General features: G+C 48.9%; 1 protein-coding gene across 2 annotated transcripts in view; it reads left to right on the forward strand.

The window, feature by feature from the left end:
- The first annotated feature begins 521 nt into the window (after nucleotides 1–521).
- Nucleotides 522–19,019, forward strand: part of SLCO3A1 (solute carrier organic anion transporter family member 3A1) — a 289,096-nt gene continuing 270,598 nt past the window's right edge. For both annotated transcript variants that reach the window (XM_070618553.1, XM_070618543.1), the window contains exon 1: nucleotides 522–1,077. In XM_070618553.1, coding sequence (XP_070474654.1) covers nucleotides 898–1,077 — 180 coding nt within the window. In that variant the 5' untranslated portion in view covers nucleotides 522–897. The remainder of the gene's footprint in view (nucleotides 1,078–19,019) is intronic.

The following is a 19,019-nucleotide window of genomic DNA, read 5'->3' on the forward strand; positions in this document are numbered from 1 at the left end:
GAGCAGAGGCCGCAGGCTGCAGAAGCCTCAAGCGGCTCTGACCTCTGGCACTTCCCCAAACCCCAGAGCGCAACATCTGTCCCCAGAGATACCGGGGCGGAGGGGAAGAGCGCGCGCCAACCTCTTCCTGGGTCCTCGGTCTTCTCTCTCTTCCTAGAAACAGCCCCTCCCCTCCAGTCTAGCGCCCCGATGCCGGAGCACCAGGTCGCTGCCCCGCGGGGGCGCCCCTGCACCCCATCTCCGGGGCCCCAGTTCCTCCTGCAGTACCACTCAGCGTCCGCGGCGGCGCCCCGTGCCCCGCAGCGCCACCTAGGGGCCGGGCACCGCCTTCCTCTCTCTGGGGCACCCCCTTCTTTCCTCCGCAAGGACACCCCCTCCCTCCAGTCCTCCGGGCAGCGGGACCCTCCCCGCTTCGGCCGCAGGGCTGCCCTCGGCGCCCCAAGCCGGTTCCCCTCGCGCCTCCCCAGGGGCGCACGGGCAGCGAAAAGCGGCGCGGCGGGGGCGAGCAGCGGCGACCGAGGCCCGGGCCTCGGGTGGAGGCCGGGGAGGCGAGGGCAGGCGCGGCCCGCGGGCGAGGGGAAGCGGGCGATGGCCGCGGCGGGCGTCCGCGGGCGGCGAGGCGGCGGCGGGCGGCGCGAGGAGCCCCTGTGATTGGCACAGCCCGAGCCGGAGGAGGAGGCGAGGGGAGGGCGGAGGAGGAGGAGGAGGAAGGGGGCGAGCGCGGCGGCGGCGGCAGTGAGGAGCTGTGCCTTCCACCTCTCCAGCCCCGGCAGGACGGGGGCGGCCGCCGCGGACCCGGGGCGGGGACAGCACGCAGCCTCGCCGCGGGCACCCCCGCCCGGCAGCGGCCCCGACACCCGGGGCGAGCGGGAAAGCGGCGGCGGCAGCGAGGGAAGGATGCAGGGGAAGAAGCCGGGCGGCTCGTCGGGCGGCGGCCGGAGCGGCGAGCTGCAGGGGGACGAGGCGCAGAGGAACAAGAAGAAGAAAAAGAAGGTGTCCTGCTTCTCCAACATCAAGATCTTCCTCGTGTCCGAGTGCGCCCTGATGCTGGCGCAGGGCACGGTGGGCGCCTACCTGGTGAGTCCCCGTGCCAACTCCGCCGCGGGGCCCCTTCCCCAGCCCGGCTCCCCGGGCGGCCGGCTGGCACGAGGAGGGGGCCGCCCGGGCGCCGGGGGCAGGCGGGCATGACCTCGGCCCGGCGTGGAGGTTGGCGAGTGGTGCAGAGGCGGCCACCGGGGGAGCTGCCGGCCCGGGCTGCCGAGCGAGCCGGGAGCAGGCGGGACCGCGGATGCCGGCAGCTGCTCGTGCGGCCGGCGGGGGCTGGGGGTACCCGGGGAGGAGAGGCAGCGGGCAGGTGGGCGTGAAACTATTCCTCTCCCGGCTTGAAAGCGCAGCCAGAGGGTGAGTTCAGGAGCCCCCCTGGAGAGGAAGGCATCGCGGTTTTCGGATGACCTGCACATGGGAAGAAAAGCCAGTTGGCATCCTGCGTCCTCGACTCTCCATTCCATCCGCCTGGAGAACAAATCCATTATGCATCATGTTCCCCCGGCGCTTTCTCCATCCGCCAATTACAGGGGGATTTAACAGTTTAGAGTAAAATGCGCCCGAGTGTGGCCCTGGTCTGAGCTGGGCTGCAAGGGAATATTGCCACTGTGTAGCCCAACAGCCATCTCTCAGCGTCTGGGATAAAGTTACGGTACCTGGAGAGCAGCTGCGAGTTTGTGTAGTTCCTGCTACCCGCTCTTCGACCTAAATTCCCTACCGTTGTCTCTCGCCCACAAGGGGGTTGCGTTATTTTGCACAATGTACAGCTATTTCATTTGCCTTTCTGAAAGGGGGTATTAGTGCTCAAACGGCCCAGGGGTGCATAACGTATCAGAGGAACCAGCTTGTAATGACTCAGCACTGTCAAATACCTACTTTGCCGCTTTCTCCTGCTGAGCGCAGGTGGTCCCAGCGTGAGTTCCAGGCAGTGACATCCAGACCCAAGGACAGCCCTTCCGAAACAGGAAGAGGTTTTTCAGAGTGTATAGGGTTAAATCACTCCTTGGCTATTGACCCGAAACTGGAATCAAATGTCACAGACTTTGAGTGTTAGTGGGCAAGTTTGATGGAGATAGAATCTGACAAGATTTTGGCTGTTGGATAAGCACATTCAGAGAAAGAACCATGCTCTTCCTGATGGTACCACTAAAACCCCCATCCCTGGCCTTGGGGTACGGCTAATGAGGGCCAGGCGCTGGGTGCTGTGGGCCATTCATAAGCGATCTCCTGAGACTGGGGGCTTGCCATCAGAGGGAAGGACAAGCAGGCTTGGTCTCTGATGTGGGGTAAAGTGGGTTCTGTGGTTGTGAGAGAGGGCTCAAACTCAGCTGGCTTCCTGGGGTGACAGAGTTACAGGACTTCTGAAAATCAAATGCATTTCTTTTGCTCCTTGTGAGATGGAAGTGACTTGTACGCTGCAGGTGAACCCTGTGGCCGAAAGCACATTTTCTTTTCTCGTTAGATTTTTTCATAAAATGCTCTTTTTGTCTATAGTTACAATACACAGTTGCAGACAGTACCTGTGGCCTTTGGAGTTTTGGGGGTAGGGAATAACCATTTCTTGGGGGTCAGTTTATCAGACTTTCCTTGGAGGGAATTTGTTAAAATATCAAAATAGGTACCGTGTATTGCTAAGTACTTGTCTAAGTAGGCTGCAAATGTACGCTAATAAAATACACGTGGGTCTGTACTGTAGCATATGCAAAGTGTGTAACCCCTAAGCAGGTGGGTCTGTGTTTGAAAGGAGGTAATTGGGATATCAACGGCTGCCTCCAGTTTAACAGTTTGTTTGCCTCCAACCAGTTTTGTTCAATAGAGTGCATTATTCATGTGCGGCAAGAGCCAACAGAACTTTTCACACCAGGAGTGATAAAGGCCTGGGCTTAGTTTTAGCTGGCAATGATCTAGGGGTTTTAGAAAGAGATGAAGCTGGGCCTCCCCCAGAGGAGTGGCCTCAGCTCCTTGAGAAGTTAAGAAGCAGAGGGCTGGTGGAGTGGTGGATGCACAGAGGCAGGGCTGGCCCCAGGACATAGGAAGCTGACTTTAATCCCAGAGTAAGCAAGTGGCAGGCACGGGAGGAATTCAGTCCACCTGATGGAGGCCTCCTGGCACGTCCAGCCGGGGCTGATGGAAAGCCTGGTTCGGAAGGGTAGGGTAACAGGAGTCAACAGGTGACCAGCAGAAAGCAGCTGGAGGCCCAGGAGAGGACAGGCCTAGGAAATTGAATTCATTCTGATTACTAGGAGTGGAGGCAGAAGGTGCTCAGGGCTGTGCCTTGCCCAGCTGCCCTCGACTCTCCATTGCCATCTGAAGCTCATGAAAATAAATAGTTTGCTTGCCAGGCTTGACTGAGTCAGCTCGCCGTGGGTTTTGCTCTTCTGGGCCACTTGGGAGTTTTCTCTTCATCTGTTATTTGGGAGGTGGAATAGAAAGTTTGTTATTTCTGCAGCTTTCTGAGACTTCTTTATGGATCGTTTGAGAATGAAGTGTTGCAGGCTGTTTGCAGGAAAAGTGAATTTCTCCCTTTTCCTTCATTAGGGCTTGCTTAGGAAACTTGAGAACTCGTGTTTGTAGGTGATCACACATGCAGGGTCCGTGTGCAAGGTGTGTGTCATATATGATCTTTATGTCGGCAATCGGTCTGCCCCTCTGAGGAAGCGTTTGCAGATACCTGATGAAGGGCACACTTTGGGACACTGCCAACAATACTTACGTTCATAGAGAGGAGGGTGATCACAGATTCTCTGCCAATGACATTATTTCCTATTTGACTCCAGAAATCCAAGCAGCTACCTTCTTGTCTTGTCTTGCCAGATGCCATTTTTTTTTTTTTTACTTGGAGGCTGCGTTTCCTTTCTCCCGTTACTTTCTGAAAAGACAGATTGCCCTGTGTTTTCGGTGATGCTGGTGTAGGCTTCCCAGCTGCGGAACTGGAGCACAACGTTGCCTGTGACTTAAGAAGCAACTTTGCAAAGCAGGACTCTGTGCGTGTGTGTATGTGTACATGTGCGTCTGTGTCTGTGTGTTTTCCCTCGAGAACCTGCCCAGGGAGGAAACTCAAGGACAGGAAACTGTGTATGAGAAAGCCACCAATTGTTAAGCTCTATCGTCGTCTAGGAACTTTTTGCCTGGGTGTCGCGATCTCCCAGGGAAGCGCAGAAGACTGATCCTGTGCCCAGGCTCAGTGATAGGTAATCTGGGTACAAACTGGCCCGGCTGTGGATTCTGACATCTGTTACCCTTGTGACTGTTTTAACTGGAAATCATGCTTCAGATAAACCAGTAGTCCACAGGATGGTTCTCTTTAGTTACTTAGCTGGTACTGGCTATGAAATATTTTTTTCAGCGTTGGAAGAGAGACCTGTTCAGTTTGATTGTCATCGTGGGCTGAATAGAGAATGCAATTTAATTTTCCTCTGCTTGGGTCTTTGCTTCGGGTGGCTCCGGTCTGAGCTGACCTACTTGCGAGGATGTAACATCTGCTTAAGTCTTGGGTGGTTTGGAGAAGGTGCAGGTAGCTGGGAAGCGCACAGAGAGAGAGTGATTTTGTGTGCGCTTGACGGTGTTTCTTGGAGACCCACTGAAGTGTTTCAGGCCGTTCGCTGCCGGCAGCCCTGCATACAGAGGTTGGTGGATGTGATCAAGTTACTGAGGACTGGAGTAGATAAGGATATGTACAGGAAATTAAAACCTCTGACAGCTCTGGGGGGTTGTCAGTGAGGCTCATGTGCGTATGCCTTTGAATTTCCTCTGGATGAAAACTTAGCAAGGCCAGTTTCATCTCTGGGTGGGGCGCACAGGCGGTTCCCAGGAACCAAGGCTGGGCATTCCCCTCTTCAGAGTTTGAAATATGAAGTCTGAGGTTGTAGTGACAGAGTAATAGACGAATGACTGAGTGTGTGTCGCAAAGCTCCATCTCACCGCTTTATGGTCACTTGTTTTTTCAGGCCTCAGAGCATTCAGTGGGCTTGCAATTGATGGCTGAGGTGAAACTGCTGGATTTGTTATTCTTTGCTTTGTTTTTTGTTTTTTTTTCCCTAAAGAAGCATCGTTTTGAAGCTGGGTTTTTGCATATCTAACTGAGAAGCAGATAGCTGAGGGACATTTTTAAAGTCCTTGTCAAATTAGTATGATGACTAAGGCAACTGTATTTTACTTAATCAAATTATTTTACACACTTACGGTTCCTCAAAGTGACAAATTCCCTGTCATTTGCATAATTACTATATAGCCCCAGGTAGTAAGAAATAAAATTATCCTGATTTTTTTTCTTCTTACAGCTTGGTTGAAAATGTTTAGCTAATAATTACGAAGGGGAAAAAAGTATTTCTGAAAATTCCTTTTGACCAGCTTTCTGTACACACCTTAGTTTCTATGCAGGTTTTCTCTTCTGTGTTTAACAGAGAAATGGAATTAGTTGTCAAGTGAACAAGGTCTCTTTCCTGAATTTTGTAACTCTGTCCCGTTTCAATTGGAGAGCCCTTCTGGAAAGGGTGACCCGGAGCCCTCTGCAGTGGCCCTGCCTTGCTGATCAGTGGCTCAGCATTTACGCCGCATCTTCCTGCCTGCTGTGGGAACAACACTGTCTTGTGTCAGGCTGGGTAAGTTTCCTCTTGCACGAAGTCCTTGGGCCGGGGCAGCTTGAGCAAGCGGGTCTCTGTGCATTTGCCTTGCTCATCTTACAGCAAGCTTGGAGCTGCTGCCTTGCTCAGCACCCGGTTTCCCTTTCCAGACTGGCCTGGGGATGCGTAAGTGTAACGTTGCAAAAATGTCGAGGATAGAGATGCATTTCACGTAGAAGTCCTGTGAGTGTTATTTGCTGGTTACAGAGAGCGGGCAGAGGCTGGCAACGTTGGTTTTATGGTCTGTGCCAGGCTTCCTGCAGAGGCCATGGGAGTGGCAAGGACTCCTACTGGGCTGACCATGATCCTTGGATTAAGGACTCCCTGAGGTGCCAGGCGAGGAAGGGGGGACTGTGGGCAGGCAGGTGTGTGAAAGGCGGTCACCCCTTGCTGTGGTGGAATCTAAAACTCTGTACTAGCAGCATTTCTATAGCCCCTCACCACCAACTTCACAAACACGTTTAACTTGCACAGATTCAAGAGCACATGTCCTTGAATAACTGTGTTCATATGAAGTCCACTCTAAGTACATACCCTCACTTCTCCTCACTCACATTTTGCGTATGTCCTCTATTATTTTCTGTATATTCCTGTGCGCCTTATATATTTACATGTTCTTGTACGGGCTTACATTCACCGAGTACTGTGTTCTGTACTTTTTGGAACATGGGAAGGGACATTTCAGTGGTAATTTTGATTGTATGGCTTACACGTGGATTTAGAACTCCCCTGAAGACAAGTCACGTATATTTTATTCCCTCTAAGAAATTGGCAGGCCAGAAAGATAGCACCCTTCCTCTTTTAGTTTATTTTTGCTTTCTGTTTCTATATCCAAATCTACAAAATAGATAATAAACAGGGAAAAAAAAGTGGAATCGGTGGCTTTGGTTCACGGGATAAGTGAGTTGATGTGGCTCAAAGACACTTGTATTTTATGTAATCTAAGTGTTTATGTGTTAACATGAGAGGCAGTGTTGCTAAAAGGTTAAAACCCAAAGTTAGATGGTTAAAACTCCCAGGCATGTACCTCTGGCAGCCGTGGCTCATGGGATGAGTGTCAGAAGACCCAGGATTCATTCCTGTCTCTTCCCCTTACCAGCTCTGTGACCTTGGGCTGATTACTTAACCTCTCTGTGCCTTGGTCTTTCATTTTAAAACTGGGATCACGGGGGTACCTACCCTCAGAGAGTTGCATCAGTGCCTGTAAAGCACTTTGAGCGCTAACTGGCGTATAGTGCTTCATACATACTAGCTATTATTGTTAATACTCATACGGTTACACATACTTACTGCAAACATAATAACTATGTAGCCCCAACCGATGAGAAATAAAATTATTTCCCTTAACCTTTGGTTTTGGTGTAGTGAATTGTGCACTCAAGTGGTTTCCTATTCTGCGTGAATGTTTTGTCTGGGAGGTAGAAAGTTTTTACAAGCAAGAAATAAGTATTAATAAATAAGTTACTAATTCTTTTTATTCCTTTATTATGATGACATCAGCCCATTTTATCTTATGCTATAAAAGTGACAGTCGTGTGGGAGAGGAGCCCACTATGGTAAGGGTTATGCTGACCGCTTAAAGACGATGGGTGCTTTGAGGTGGGTGGAGCAGGTCAGCACAGGAGGCCTGGGAGGCACAGGTACCCTGAAGCCTCGCTGTGGGAGGTCCTCGGGAGCTGTTGCTCTGGTCTGTGGCCACAGGGTGAAGACTGGAATAATCTTCTACGTTGTAGGCGGCTGAGGAGCAGTGGAAAGTATGTTGGACTTGGCGTCAAAAGGCCTATGTTTGAAGCTGGATCTGTTAACTTATCAGCTTTTAGTGATTGACTTACCTGAGCCTCAATATCCTCATCTGAAAAATGGGGATAATGATAGAGTGTAATTTACAGATGGTTGAGAGATTTCAATAAGTGGGCATGTGACAGAGTGCTTCTCGAAGGGTGCGGTATTCAGTAATTGCTTGAATGATGATGGCATAACCCTCCTCCTTGACCTTGCTACAGCAGAAGTCCTTCCCAGGGACCTGAGGATTGGGGGTGTTAGGTGGGGCTTGGGCTTGATTTGCCAAATTGGAGATCAGGGCTCTTGTAGCTTGCTCTGCCTCTCTGGATGAAAAATGTCCACTTCAGGGGATCCTGGGGTGTCGGGGGTGGGGGAACCACGGGCATATGTTGCGGACATATGCTGCCCTCCAGGCAGCCTTGTTTAAGACGTGCGACCTCGCGTCTCAGCCCTGGTTGCCAGGAAGGGCCCGGGTCTCACTCTGCACCCACTGTCTTCCCCTTGGTCTCCTTGCGGTGTTAAGCAGGGCTCAGTTGTGGGCATTTCCCTGATCTTGATCCTGTTTGGTTTCTCAGAAGCAGAGCACATGAACTCTTGGTACAGTCTTGTTTCTCATCCCGTGGAGCCGTCCCTCTTGGCTAATGGCTCGTAGATTGTTTAGGAGGATCCCTTCTGCACGGCCTGCTCGTTGCATCTGGAGTTTTGGAAGCAGCGTTCCTTCCCCAGTCTGGTCACACCTGTCCTTGGGAAGGATGGGGAAGGAACTGGGCTCTTCTCAGTGGGTCAAGTTGCAGCATCTATTTTAGGTGAGTTCTTAGGTTCACGTTCAAGTGCCACGGGCTTCATAAGAGTAAACGTGCTTCGGAGGACCCCTGGGTCCCAAGACCCTAGTGGCCCTGTGTCGACTTCCCCGAGGAAGGAAACCTGTCAGCTTTCTAAAGTGCTGGGCCTTCTGCAGCCACGGTCGTGGAGTCAGTGAGCATGGGGAGCCTTGGTTCTGGGCGTTCTGGTGACAACCTGCAGAGTGAAATGTCCCTCTGGATGTGGGCAGAATGTCTGTACTTGGCTGTTCCCTATTTCTTTATTTTGCTTCTTCTTTGTGGCTTTGAGTTGAGCCCTTCTGAAAAGGAAGCTGCTCCTGATGGAGGGTTTGGTAGCTCAGTTCCTTAATGGAAATGATGGTAACCAACCCAGATGTTTCTTAAATGACCGGACATTCCTTTTTGAACAGGGAATAGTTATTTCCCTGTCTGAGATGTAATTGTTGGTCATTAGAATTTTCCTGGGCTTACAACAAAGGTCTCATTTATGATTTCCAGTCAACACTCATTGAAAATATTTAAAAGCAAAAGGCAACATAGGTTGCTACGAGCCCTACTTTTTGAATGGTAGGGGGTGGGGGTGGGGCCAGCTCTTTGGATGATAGACAGATGCATAGAGAGAAGAACAGCATATTCCAGGCTTCTGAATGGACTCGCGCTACTGCACAGTAACTTAGACCTCGGCCACACCCTAGCGATGCAGCAATTGCACCACTGCCTGCTTGGATGGGTTGCAGCCATAGCCTGCATCCAGGATTCTCAGAGCACCTGTCCATCCACCCACCCACCCACCCACCCATCCATCCATCCATCCATCCACCCATCCACCCATCCACCCATCCACCCATCCACCCACACTCCCCATGTGAGTTCTGTGCTGTGTGGCGGCAGATTCTGGTTTGTCTGGCAAGTTGCCCTTCAGGACAGGTCTCTGGATAATGAACCTGGCTGTCCAGGTAACCCTTGAAACCTTTCCTTCTAGGTCTAAAGGCTGCTGTGGCACTTGAGCTCCTGGTTGTGCGGAGTTAGCAGAAATAGGAAGCAGCTGAGCAGGCTTTCAACAAGTAGTCCTGGGGAATATTGTCCTATAGTGAGCAGACTGCTCCCTAAGTCACTGCCCACGCAACTACAGGAACCTGAGGAAGGTAGAAATGATGATTTTTACCTCCATTTCTGCACTTGCAAGGTTGGTGTAGGGAGAACAGTGCGACAATGGTGTCTTTTAATGAAAGACTATTGTGCAGTCTTTTTGGGAATGGCTATCGTCTTTCCCTCCTCCTCCCCATTTTGGAAAGGGCTTAGGTACACTAGGCTCCTTCTCCAGTTGTTGGCTTTGCTCCCCACTTCTGACGCTGCTGCTCGCCCATCCTCAGCTGCTGAGAATGAGAAATTACCACCTTGAATATAAGCAAGTTGAAATTGGAAAGCTTCCCTCTGACTGATTATATAAGCCTTAAAATACTGTACCTGGAATCTTGTGTTTACCCTGCTAAGAATTCCCTTAATGAAGATAAAAATTTCTAAGCACGGACCCATATGTTTTTATTATGTAAGATTCCATTATTGTGAGGCATCCTGTAGAATAAAGAAGGGTGTTGATGAGTTCATCTCTCCATTGGCTTTTTGGGTCAGAGAATGGTTGGAAGTAGACCCATCGAGCCACCTCTAGCTATCGGCTTGGAACTTGGCTGGCCACTGCTTCAGCACCAGCCCCCTTCTCTCCAAGGTGCTCGAGGCTTGTCCTGCATCTCTGGTCACCACACCTATCAAGGTTGCAGAGGGCAGGCACCCTTTAAGCTTGGCTTTAGAGATTGCTGTGCGGTTCCATGGGATGTCCTGGAACACAAGCACTGTTGAATGTGACGGGCTCCATCCTTTGGCCATTTCATTTCCTGAAGAGCTGCTGTGGTGGCACTTGAAATGTACTGTGTCTTGTTTTGCATAATGTGCCTGTGTTTCAGTGTGGCACATCACACCAGCCTCTTCTCAAAGCCACACATGCGTGGGGTGCACAGCGCAGCGCACCACACGGTCGATTTCGGATTTCCAGCCTCCTGTGCTGTAGACAAGGAGCTTATGTTTTGGCCAGGGTGAGTGCTGGGGAAAAAAAGTCTTAAAGGGAAATAGATAGACCAGTTGAAATGGACATAGAAGAGCTTCAGACAGGTCTCTCCTATCTTTATGCAAAAAATTTAGGGCAAGCCTCATGATTTATTATGTGGCGTGTTGCGTTGCATTCCCAGCGCTGGTAAAAATGATGACGGTTAGGAGGCTTAACATGCCAACAGCACGTTTCTCAGCCAGCCGAGGAAAGGATATCTTCTGGAAACAAAAAACATAAATTAGCACCTTCCAGTTACCTGTGCCAATCCGTGGCGATGCATATAAATAGATCAGAGTCAGCGAGCAGCTTTGCAGCTTGCAGTGGGTGGAGCAGATGGGGAGGTCTGCTTTGGTGCACCCGGGCTCCGAGTGGCGCGTGGAGCCAGCGGCACTTGGGCCAAGTCCAAATGCAGCCCCGAGAAACTTCTCAGATGCACAGGTGGAATTGGCTGACTAGTAGGTGTGTTGTCCTTGTGTCCCGAGGTTGGCCTTGGCCGGCCTTGAAAGACCCATTTGTAGGTCTTTTTAAAGATAACATTGCAGAAGCTCTGCATTTGTTACTTTTATTGTAGGCAAAATCAGGGCACAGAATTAAGTAACTTACCCAAATGTGCAGCCCACCCTCCAGAGCCAGCCCACGGTAGCTGGCAGGTGTGAGCAGGTAAGGCATGCAGGAAGAATTTTATTTTTGGAAATAATCATTATAAACAAATAAGATTAATGTTTTGGCGAATGCTGGAAAAAAATCACTCTCTTTTAAGACATTCCTCCTTTTTTAATAGACACAGTGTTCCTAATAAGCATCATACCTATCCTTAATTTAGTGAACAGATAAAAATGTATACATTTACATATATTTGTCTTCTGGTACTTTGAATTTCATTGGGGAATGTTTTTGTCACTTAAAAATAATAATACCAAGGCAGCACTTAAAAATAACTCAAGGCCCCCTGGCACCCAAGGCTCTCACGGAGACTGTTCAGTGTGACAAGTGAAACATTTTAGAGCCCAGAAAAGGAAGCTGAGTGTTCAGGTCTGTCGCCTCTGTGGCTCCTTTTCTCTTCGTGCCGAGTGAGCTGAGCTGTGGTGGTCACGGGTATTAGCTTAGCTCTGTCACCTCCTGGTTGTTCATTAATTTTGTTCTTACCTCCCTGCCTTGGCCTCTGACCCCAACAATGCCACAGTTCACCAGCCCTGGCAGGATGTCACAGTCAGATCTGTGAGACCTCCATGAGGATATGCTCCTGGGAGTCAAAACCCAGCTCACTGTCAAGTGGGACTCTTGTGCTAGACTTACATGACGGGCATTGTTAACACCCTTCTTCTAGCTCCCTCCTTTGTCAGCTTCCCACCATCCTCATTCGGTGGATAATGCAGCTGAGCTCTTGGCCTCTTACAGGCCATAAGGATCCAGTCCCACCTTTGCCATGGACTGTATGTTAATTCCCACCTTCCTGGACTAGTTCTGAGCTTTTTTGTATTTTATTTGGGAGTGGGGATAGGGGAGTGGAGTCTTCACATATTTTATTTAAAACTTTCTTTCTGTGGCGTTCATAGGACGGTAGGGTCATTCTTGAACATTTTCAGTATCTCCGATGTTAGACCAAAATGGGGGTTACATTTTCTCCCTTGGATATAGAAAGATGTGGTGTGTAGTAGGGAGCAGGTGGCTTTGACAATTTATCCTGTGGTTGTGAGGTGGACTTGGGCCTCGAGGTGGGAGGGTGGACGAATATTGAATATGTTCTCTGGGCATTTCTCAAGGAAGAAAGCAGGTGTATTAGTTGCCTGGGGCCATAACAAATTACCACAAACTGCGTAGCTTAAAACAACAGATTTATTTCCTTGACGTCCTGGAGGCCAGAAGTCTGCAATCAGAGTGCTGGCAGGGCCACGCTTCTTCTGAGACTCTGGGCAGAATCCTTTCTTGCTTCTTCCCAGCTTCTGATGGTGGCCATTGGACTTGGCGTTCCTTCGCTTGTGGCTGTGCCCCTCCAAGCTGTGCCTCTGAGCTCACATGGCATTTTCCCTGTGTCTCTCCCTTCTCCTCCTCTTATAAGGACACCAGTCGTATTGGCTTAGGGCCCACCCCCATGACCTCATCTTACCTTGATGACATCTGCTAAGACCTTGTTTCCAAATAAGGTCACATTCACAGATCCTGGGAGGTAGGCCTTCATCATGTCTTTTGGGGGACACAATTCAACCCACAATGCCAGAGAAGAGGAAGAGCAGAGGACCCTAAAATGGTCTGAGGGTCTGATGAAGAACAAAAAAGGAAGGAAAAGACAAACTGTTTGCCCTTTTTGGGGTTTTGCATTGGGTAAGAAGATTATGGGACGTTGGTCGGAGAGTCATTCTTTCCAGGAAGCCCTGTCTTTGAAGAAGGGCTGCCCTGTGATAGTCCTTGTTTCCTTTCGGTAGGAAGATAACTGTGTTTCTCTCTCTGGTGGTGATGGTTAGGCTGGTGGGGGTGAGCCTGACCAGATTAAGGAGTAGCTTTGAACAAGTCCTTGCCCCATTCTGGGCACAGCTGAATTCAGGGAGTGGACTGAATGATCCCATCTTCAGATTAAGGGAAATGCATGTAAAAACGCCTAGAAATACATGGGGGTGAGCATTGTGCGCATATACATTTAGTGTGTGTGCGTGTGTGTGTACTTGTACATCTCCCCTGTCCCTTACGCCTGGACTCCTTACCAGGAGCCAGGCTTGGTAAAATTTCCAGCTGGCCCAGTCTCTTCCCTGAAGCCCAGTCTGAGTCGGTGAGACTGGAAGAGACTTCATCCCTGTGCCGGCCAGTCTCCGATTCGGCCAGGTATGGGTTACATCAGGACCAGACTTCTGCATTCTAATCTCACTCGTCTCCATGTGTTTTTGGTGGAGGTGGGAGCTGAATGATTCTCGGAATCTCTCAGCACGGGCTCCTTTTAAAAGACTTCAGCTTGGTCTCTGCCAAACTAATTAACTTGGACAACTTCCTTGAGTGCTGTGAGCAATATAGAGTTGAGTAAGGCGTGTTCTTGGCCCTCGTGGAGTTTATATATCCTAGTGGGGGAGATGGCGTGTTTATAAGTTCTTCATTAACTGTTTATTTGACTGTTTCAGGTCCTGGGCCAGGCAGCGGCTTAGCCCTCTTGGAACCTCAAAGCTAGTCCTCTAGGATGACACCGGACAGTGTGGTCTCTTATCGTAGAAGCAGAGTGTTGGGTTGAGGTGGGCGGCGGTGTTGGAGGTGGACCTGGGAGGAGGGGGAGAATGTTTCTGGTTGCAGATGGAAAATAATTTTCCTAAGCTTGGTCAAGGTGGATCCCAGAGGAACAAGATGTCAGGGCTAGTGCTGAAAGAGGCTGGCTGGGCAGAGCCTTCAGAGTGGGACGGGATTGGGAAGCCTGTGAAGGAGAAGGGGCAGGCTGGGAACCCGGGGCCATGGCCGCACACAGGGGCATGTCAGGGCTAGCGCTGGCGAGTCTCTGCTCCAGCCAGCAGCGTGGGGGCTGTCGGCATCTCTCTTGGCTCGGCTTCCATTCTTCCACACCACGTCCCCCAGCTTTGCAGTGGTGCCCTAAAATCCTGCTAGAAGCCAGCCTGCCAGCCTGTGGAGGGAAGCTGCATCAGGGCATCCTCGGGCTCGGCTAGAAGCAAGCATGGCTGCATCGCATGGCGTCGCCAAAGGGCTAAAGGACACCGGTTGTCCTGGAACGCTGTGCTCCCCAGGATGGGGGCAGTGGAGGAGGAGGGGGAGAGCCGTAGCATCCAGAGACAATGGCACTTCTGTATTCAGCCTCTCTTTTGAGTTGTCTACAAATGAGATTTCTATAAGATCAGCTAAAATTAGGAAAGGTCCTGTCATATTTGACTTTTTGTTTTTTAACACTTCAGTTCGGCCTCGGATGTATCAGTTCTGGATAACTTTTTAAAGCTGGTAACAGAACGAACTGTGTTCACACACAAGAAGTGTCTCCAAACAAAAAGTGGGCGTGCGGTTTACAGTTTAAAAATTGGGTGCAGGCCATTCCGACTTGCCCGCCTGTTCTCCTTGAGAAGAACTTGGCAAGCTTCTGAGAGGGGGCACCCCTCCTCAGAATAATCGCGAGGGTCCGGAGAGAAGCCATCCTATAATCACGGCTAACCTGCTGGTGGGATGAGGCCCGGATGATGTGGGTCGAGGGGCGGATGGGGGATTTACTGAGCTGGTTCCCTTCAGCTTCCAAGTCTGTGTAGAGGGTAAGTGGAGTCCAGCCAGCATGCCTCCGGTCTCTTGGCCCACACCTGTTGCCTGCAGATGGCTGATCCAGGCACTGGCTGAGACAGCTCTGGACCCCCACATGGCCACATCATTTGGCTCTACCATAACTTGAACTTCAAGTTCATGCTTGTGGCTTTTTTCCTTAATATAAAGACATTACTGTTTTACTTATTACGCAAGGAATACGTGTGTCGAAAATTTGGAAAATACAGATAAACATAGGTACGTTAAAAGAAAAAGCAGAAACATCATCCGTATTGCCATGACCTGGAGATATGCTGTCAACATTGTGTGCGCATCCTTTCAGTCTGTCTGGGTCTACCCACATTCCTTCGTGACTTTGAGGACCGAGCGGTAGAGGGTATAGGCTTTGTGAGGTCCGTGTCTGCTGCGGGTTAATCTCATGTGGCTTTGGGCAGATGACTTGGCCTCTCCAATTCTCCATTTCAGCTCTAAGATTGGGATGATATTTATACTGATTTCAGATGTTCTTGCGAATACTAAATGAGATAATTGTGCAAAGATAAGGGTAAGCCCTGTGTCTCTCTGTAGTACATCACGATGGTTGTTACTATTCTTTTATGATAAAATCAGGTCACACTACGCATTCTTTTGAACCTGCTCTTTCCCCTAAACCATTATGACCACTTTTCTGTAATACCAGATATTCTTCTCTGGTGTAATGGTTTTAAAGAAAAATGACCTTATTGCCTTTGTAAAAACAATACCCGTTCATTATGAAGAATTTTTTTTTTTTTGAGGAAGATTAGCCCTGAGCTAACTGCTGCCAATCTTCCTCTTTTTGCTGAGGAAGACTGGCCCTGAGCTAACAGCCATGCCCATGTTCCTCTACTTTATATGTGGGACGCCTACCACAGGATGGCTTGCCACATAGTGCCATGTCTGCACCCAGGATCCGAACTGGTGAACCCCGGGGCCGCCAAGAAGCAGAATGTGTGAACTTAACCACTGTGCCACCGGGCCAGCCCCATTAGGAAGAATTTTAAAATGAAGAAGAGTTCAGCTAAAAATGTTTTAAGAAATTCCAAATCCTACCATTCAAAGATAATCATGACTGATGTTGGGGTTTGAGGAGTGATGATTAATCACACCTTCCTCTCTGCCTCCCCCTCGCACTCCCAATTAAGAACCAATTGGGTTGTAGACATGATAGCCAGCCACAGGGGTACAAAAATATCAGCTTGGAGTTTGTATGGGAAAATGTGGAATTTAGGTTAGAAAACTCAGTTTGTGGCCAGATTCGGGCTCCTCCCTACTTTGCTCCTAGTCAGATGACAGGCTGTGTGTCCCAGCAGGGCCCACCTGCTCAGGTGAGCTTATCTCCTGGAGGAGCAAAGAATGTGTGCATCCTGAGAACTATTCATAGAAAAGGAGGAAAAGCAAGAGGCTGGGGCAAGCCTGTGAGGTTGCTTTCTAATTTTACCCCTTTGGGGAAGACTGAGTGAGCAAGGTCAGAAGAGCAGATAGTTTTTCTCTACTTCCAGAAGGTACGAGTTCCTCTAGTATGAATCAAGGTATGAATTCTGGGAGGAGGAGAGAGTAAATCTCTTACAATTATCATTAGCAGTATGTATATCATTTCAGAGTTCTTTGTGTTTTACGTGGAAAAATGGCTGGCTGGCTGGGTATACTTTATAAAATGTGTTCTTAAAATACGAAGCAGTAAATTTAATTTCACTCAAATTTACCAGCAAACAATTAAAACTCGAAAGAAGTCACTGTCTTCCGCCCTTGAATGTTACTGTGGAAGAGTCCGGGGCCAGCATGATTTTTCCTCCTTTATAGATTATTTGCTTATAGACGAGATGCCTGAGGAATTCTTCCCCAATATTTGATGTATAATTTAATCACAATGCGTATTACTGCTGCATGATGTGTGTCATATTTCTGTGGCATTTCCTGTGTTCTTTTAGTCAACAGATTCAGTTCTTTATTAGTCTCGGGAGAATTCTCTTCTGTCGTCTCTGAGCACTTTCTTGGTCCTGTACAGTGAGTTCTCTGCTTTAAGGATGCCAGTTATCTAGATGTTGGATTGTCTTTGAACTCCTAGTGATTTGTTTTGCTTTGATTAATTCCTTATTTTCATCTACATTCACTGTTTATTTTTAGCGTTCCTCTAGTCAATGCATTGATTTGAAGCCATCTTTCTTTAGTTCTCTGTAGATTTTATTTTATATATTACTTTTCTAATGTTTGTTTTAGTCCCCAATTTATTTCATTTTTCCTTTAAAGATTGGCATGTGAGTTAACATCTGTTGCCAATCTTCTTTTTTTCTTTTTTTCTTCATCTCCCCAAAGCCCCCCAGTGCATAGTTGTATATTCTATTTGTAGAGCCTTCTGGTGTGGCGTGTGGGATGCCGCCTCATCGTGGCCTGATGAGCGGTGCGATGTCTGTGCCCACAATCTGAACCAGCGAAACCCCAGGCCGCTGAAGCGGTGCACGAACTTAACCACTCGGCCACGGGGCTGGTCCCCTAATTTATTTCTTCAGGTCTACAATCTCATTCTTTTTTTTCTTTTTCTTTTTTGGTGGGTGGGGGGGGTAAATGTTGCCTTTGAGTTCTCAATTTATTGAACTCATGTTCATATTAAGTTCTATGCCTCAAAGATCTTTTGGGGTGGAATCTTCCTCCTTGGGTTTTGTTTTCTTTTAGGCTCAATTCTTTGTCTTTGGTACAGTGCTTCATTTTTCCTTTCCCCCAGGAGTCTGTGTTTATATATGCTCAGGCTTTTTGTGGTTTTTTTTTTTCCGTTTTGTTCTTGCATGAGCAAGTCTGCCTAGATCTTTTTTGTTCTAGGTGTGGGTGATTTCTTGATTTGAAGCCTCTTTTTTTCCCCCCTTATCCCCAAGCTGATGTTTGCAGGCTGGTTTTTAGTTTCTGTCCATGCTTTCTGTAGCCTGAAGACATGCAGAGTGGCTGAGGCTAGCTGAGCTATAGCAGGTGGTGTGCAGGATGCTGACTAGTCGTGGCCAGAAGACGTGGGCTTGGCGGCTTTGGCTTCTAGGATCTTTTAAAGGTCCTTTTAAGTGGGTTCAGTCTTCCTGTGTGGGGGCACACACTGCCTACCCTTGGGCAGTATTCTCTGGCCTCGGATCAGCCTGGGATTTCACTGCGTACTCCTGGAGCCTTGACTTCCTCCCAGCAGAGGTAATCAGCACCGTGGGTTCATGGCCTCCTTTTCAACCTTCCTCCCCAGTGGATGTTTGCACTATTTCCCAGCCAGAAAAAAGGAATCTACAGAAACCTACTCAGGTTGTTTTTCTCCAGATTTGGTGGTATTCATGAAAATTTTTGGGATTTTTATTTGTTTGCTGGTTCATCTTCCTGAGAGCGATGAATGCAGGGTTATGAGGCTTGCGACAGTGTTCCATTCTGCTCTCATCTAGAATCTTCCTTTAATTTTCTTGGCAGACACTTTTTGAATGTTATGACACTGGGGCGCGCTCATTTTCTTGTTTGTTTTTTGATTGGTGATTATTTTATTTTTGCTTTAAAATTTGGGGGGTTAAGTTTTAGAAGCTTTTGTACTGAAGGTTGAACCATTTTAGTTGGGAGGTACCTAGCATCGTTTAAAAAGATTGCATGATATTCCACTCTATTGTGTTGTACTTCAGCCCCTTATTTCTGTTAGTGAGGTTGTTTACAGTTTTATTTTGCTAATATAGAATCCAATTTCTCCTAACTATTTTCTCTTTTGCATTTCAGAATTATAAAACGGGATGATGAAATTAAAGGGGATGGGTCATAACTGAAGAGGGAGTCACAATGGAACCTTCTGTGGAGAGGGGAACTGACATTTTAGGAGGGTTTCCTTTATGCCCAGAAGTACATAAATGATCAGATTTGACTCCCGCAAGAACTCTGCGAGGTGATGTCGTTATTTCTGTTTTACAGATAAGAAGACTAGGGCTCGGAGAGGTTCAGTAACTTCCCAGGCTAATACAGTTGGTATTTGAGCCTGGGTCTCTCAGTTTTGTTTGGACCTGAAATCCCTTCTCTTTCCTCAGGCTACAGCTCCTCAAGAAATTGCAGCTGAATTGAATGCTCAAGCACGTTGGGTGTTTTGGTATCATTTTAACACGTTACTACTTGTGAGAGAATGTTGTCGTTCCTCTTTTTTTTTTTAAACTGAGGGAAAAGGTAATGGACATTGCCTGACTTCACTGGGGCCAGAGACCACTGTGGTCTGTCCCTTCCTGCCCTCTGAGTGCAAAATGGCATTTGCAGGTGCCGTGAGATCTCTGATGTGACCTGTGTGCATTCCACAGCCCGTCCCAGGGCCCCTGTTCCTGGCGTGTTGTTACCTGCATGCTCAGCCCTCCACTGCCTTCTCGCTCTGAACAGCTGGCTGCTCAAAACAAGGGCCATTATGTG

Source organism: Equus przewalskii, chromosome 1, assembly GCF_037783145.1.
Source record: "Equus przewalskii isolate Varuska chromosome 1, EquPr2, whole genome shotgun sequence".
Classification (NCBI taxonomy): Eukaryota; Metazoa; Chordata; class Mammalia; order Perissodactyla; family Equidae; genus Equus; species Equus przewalskii.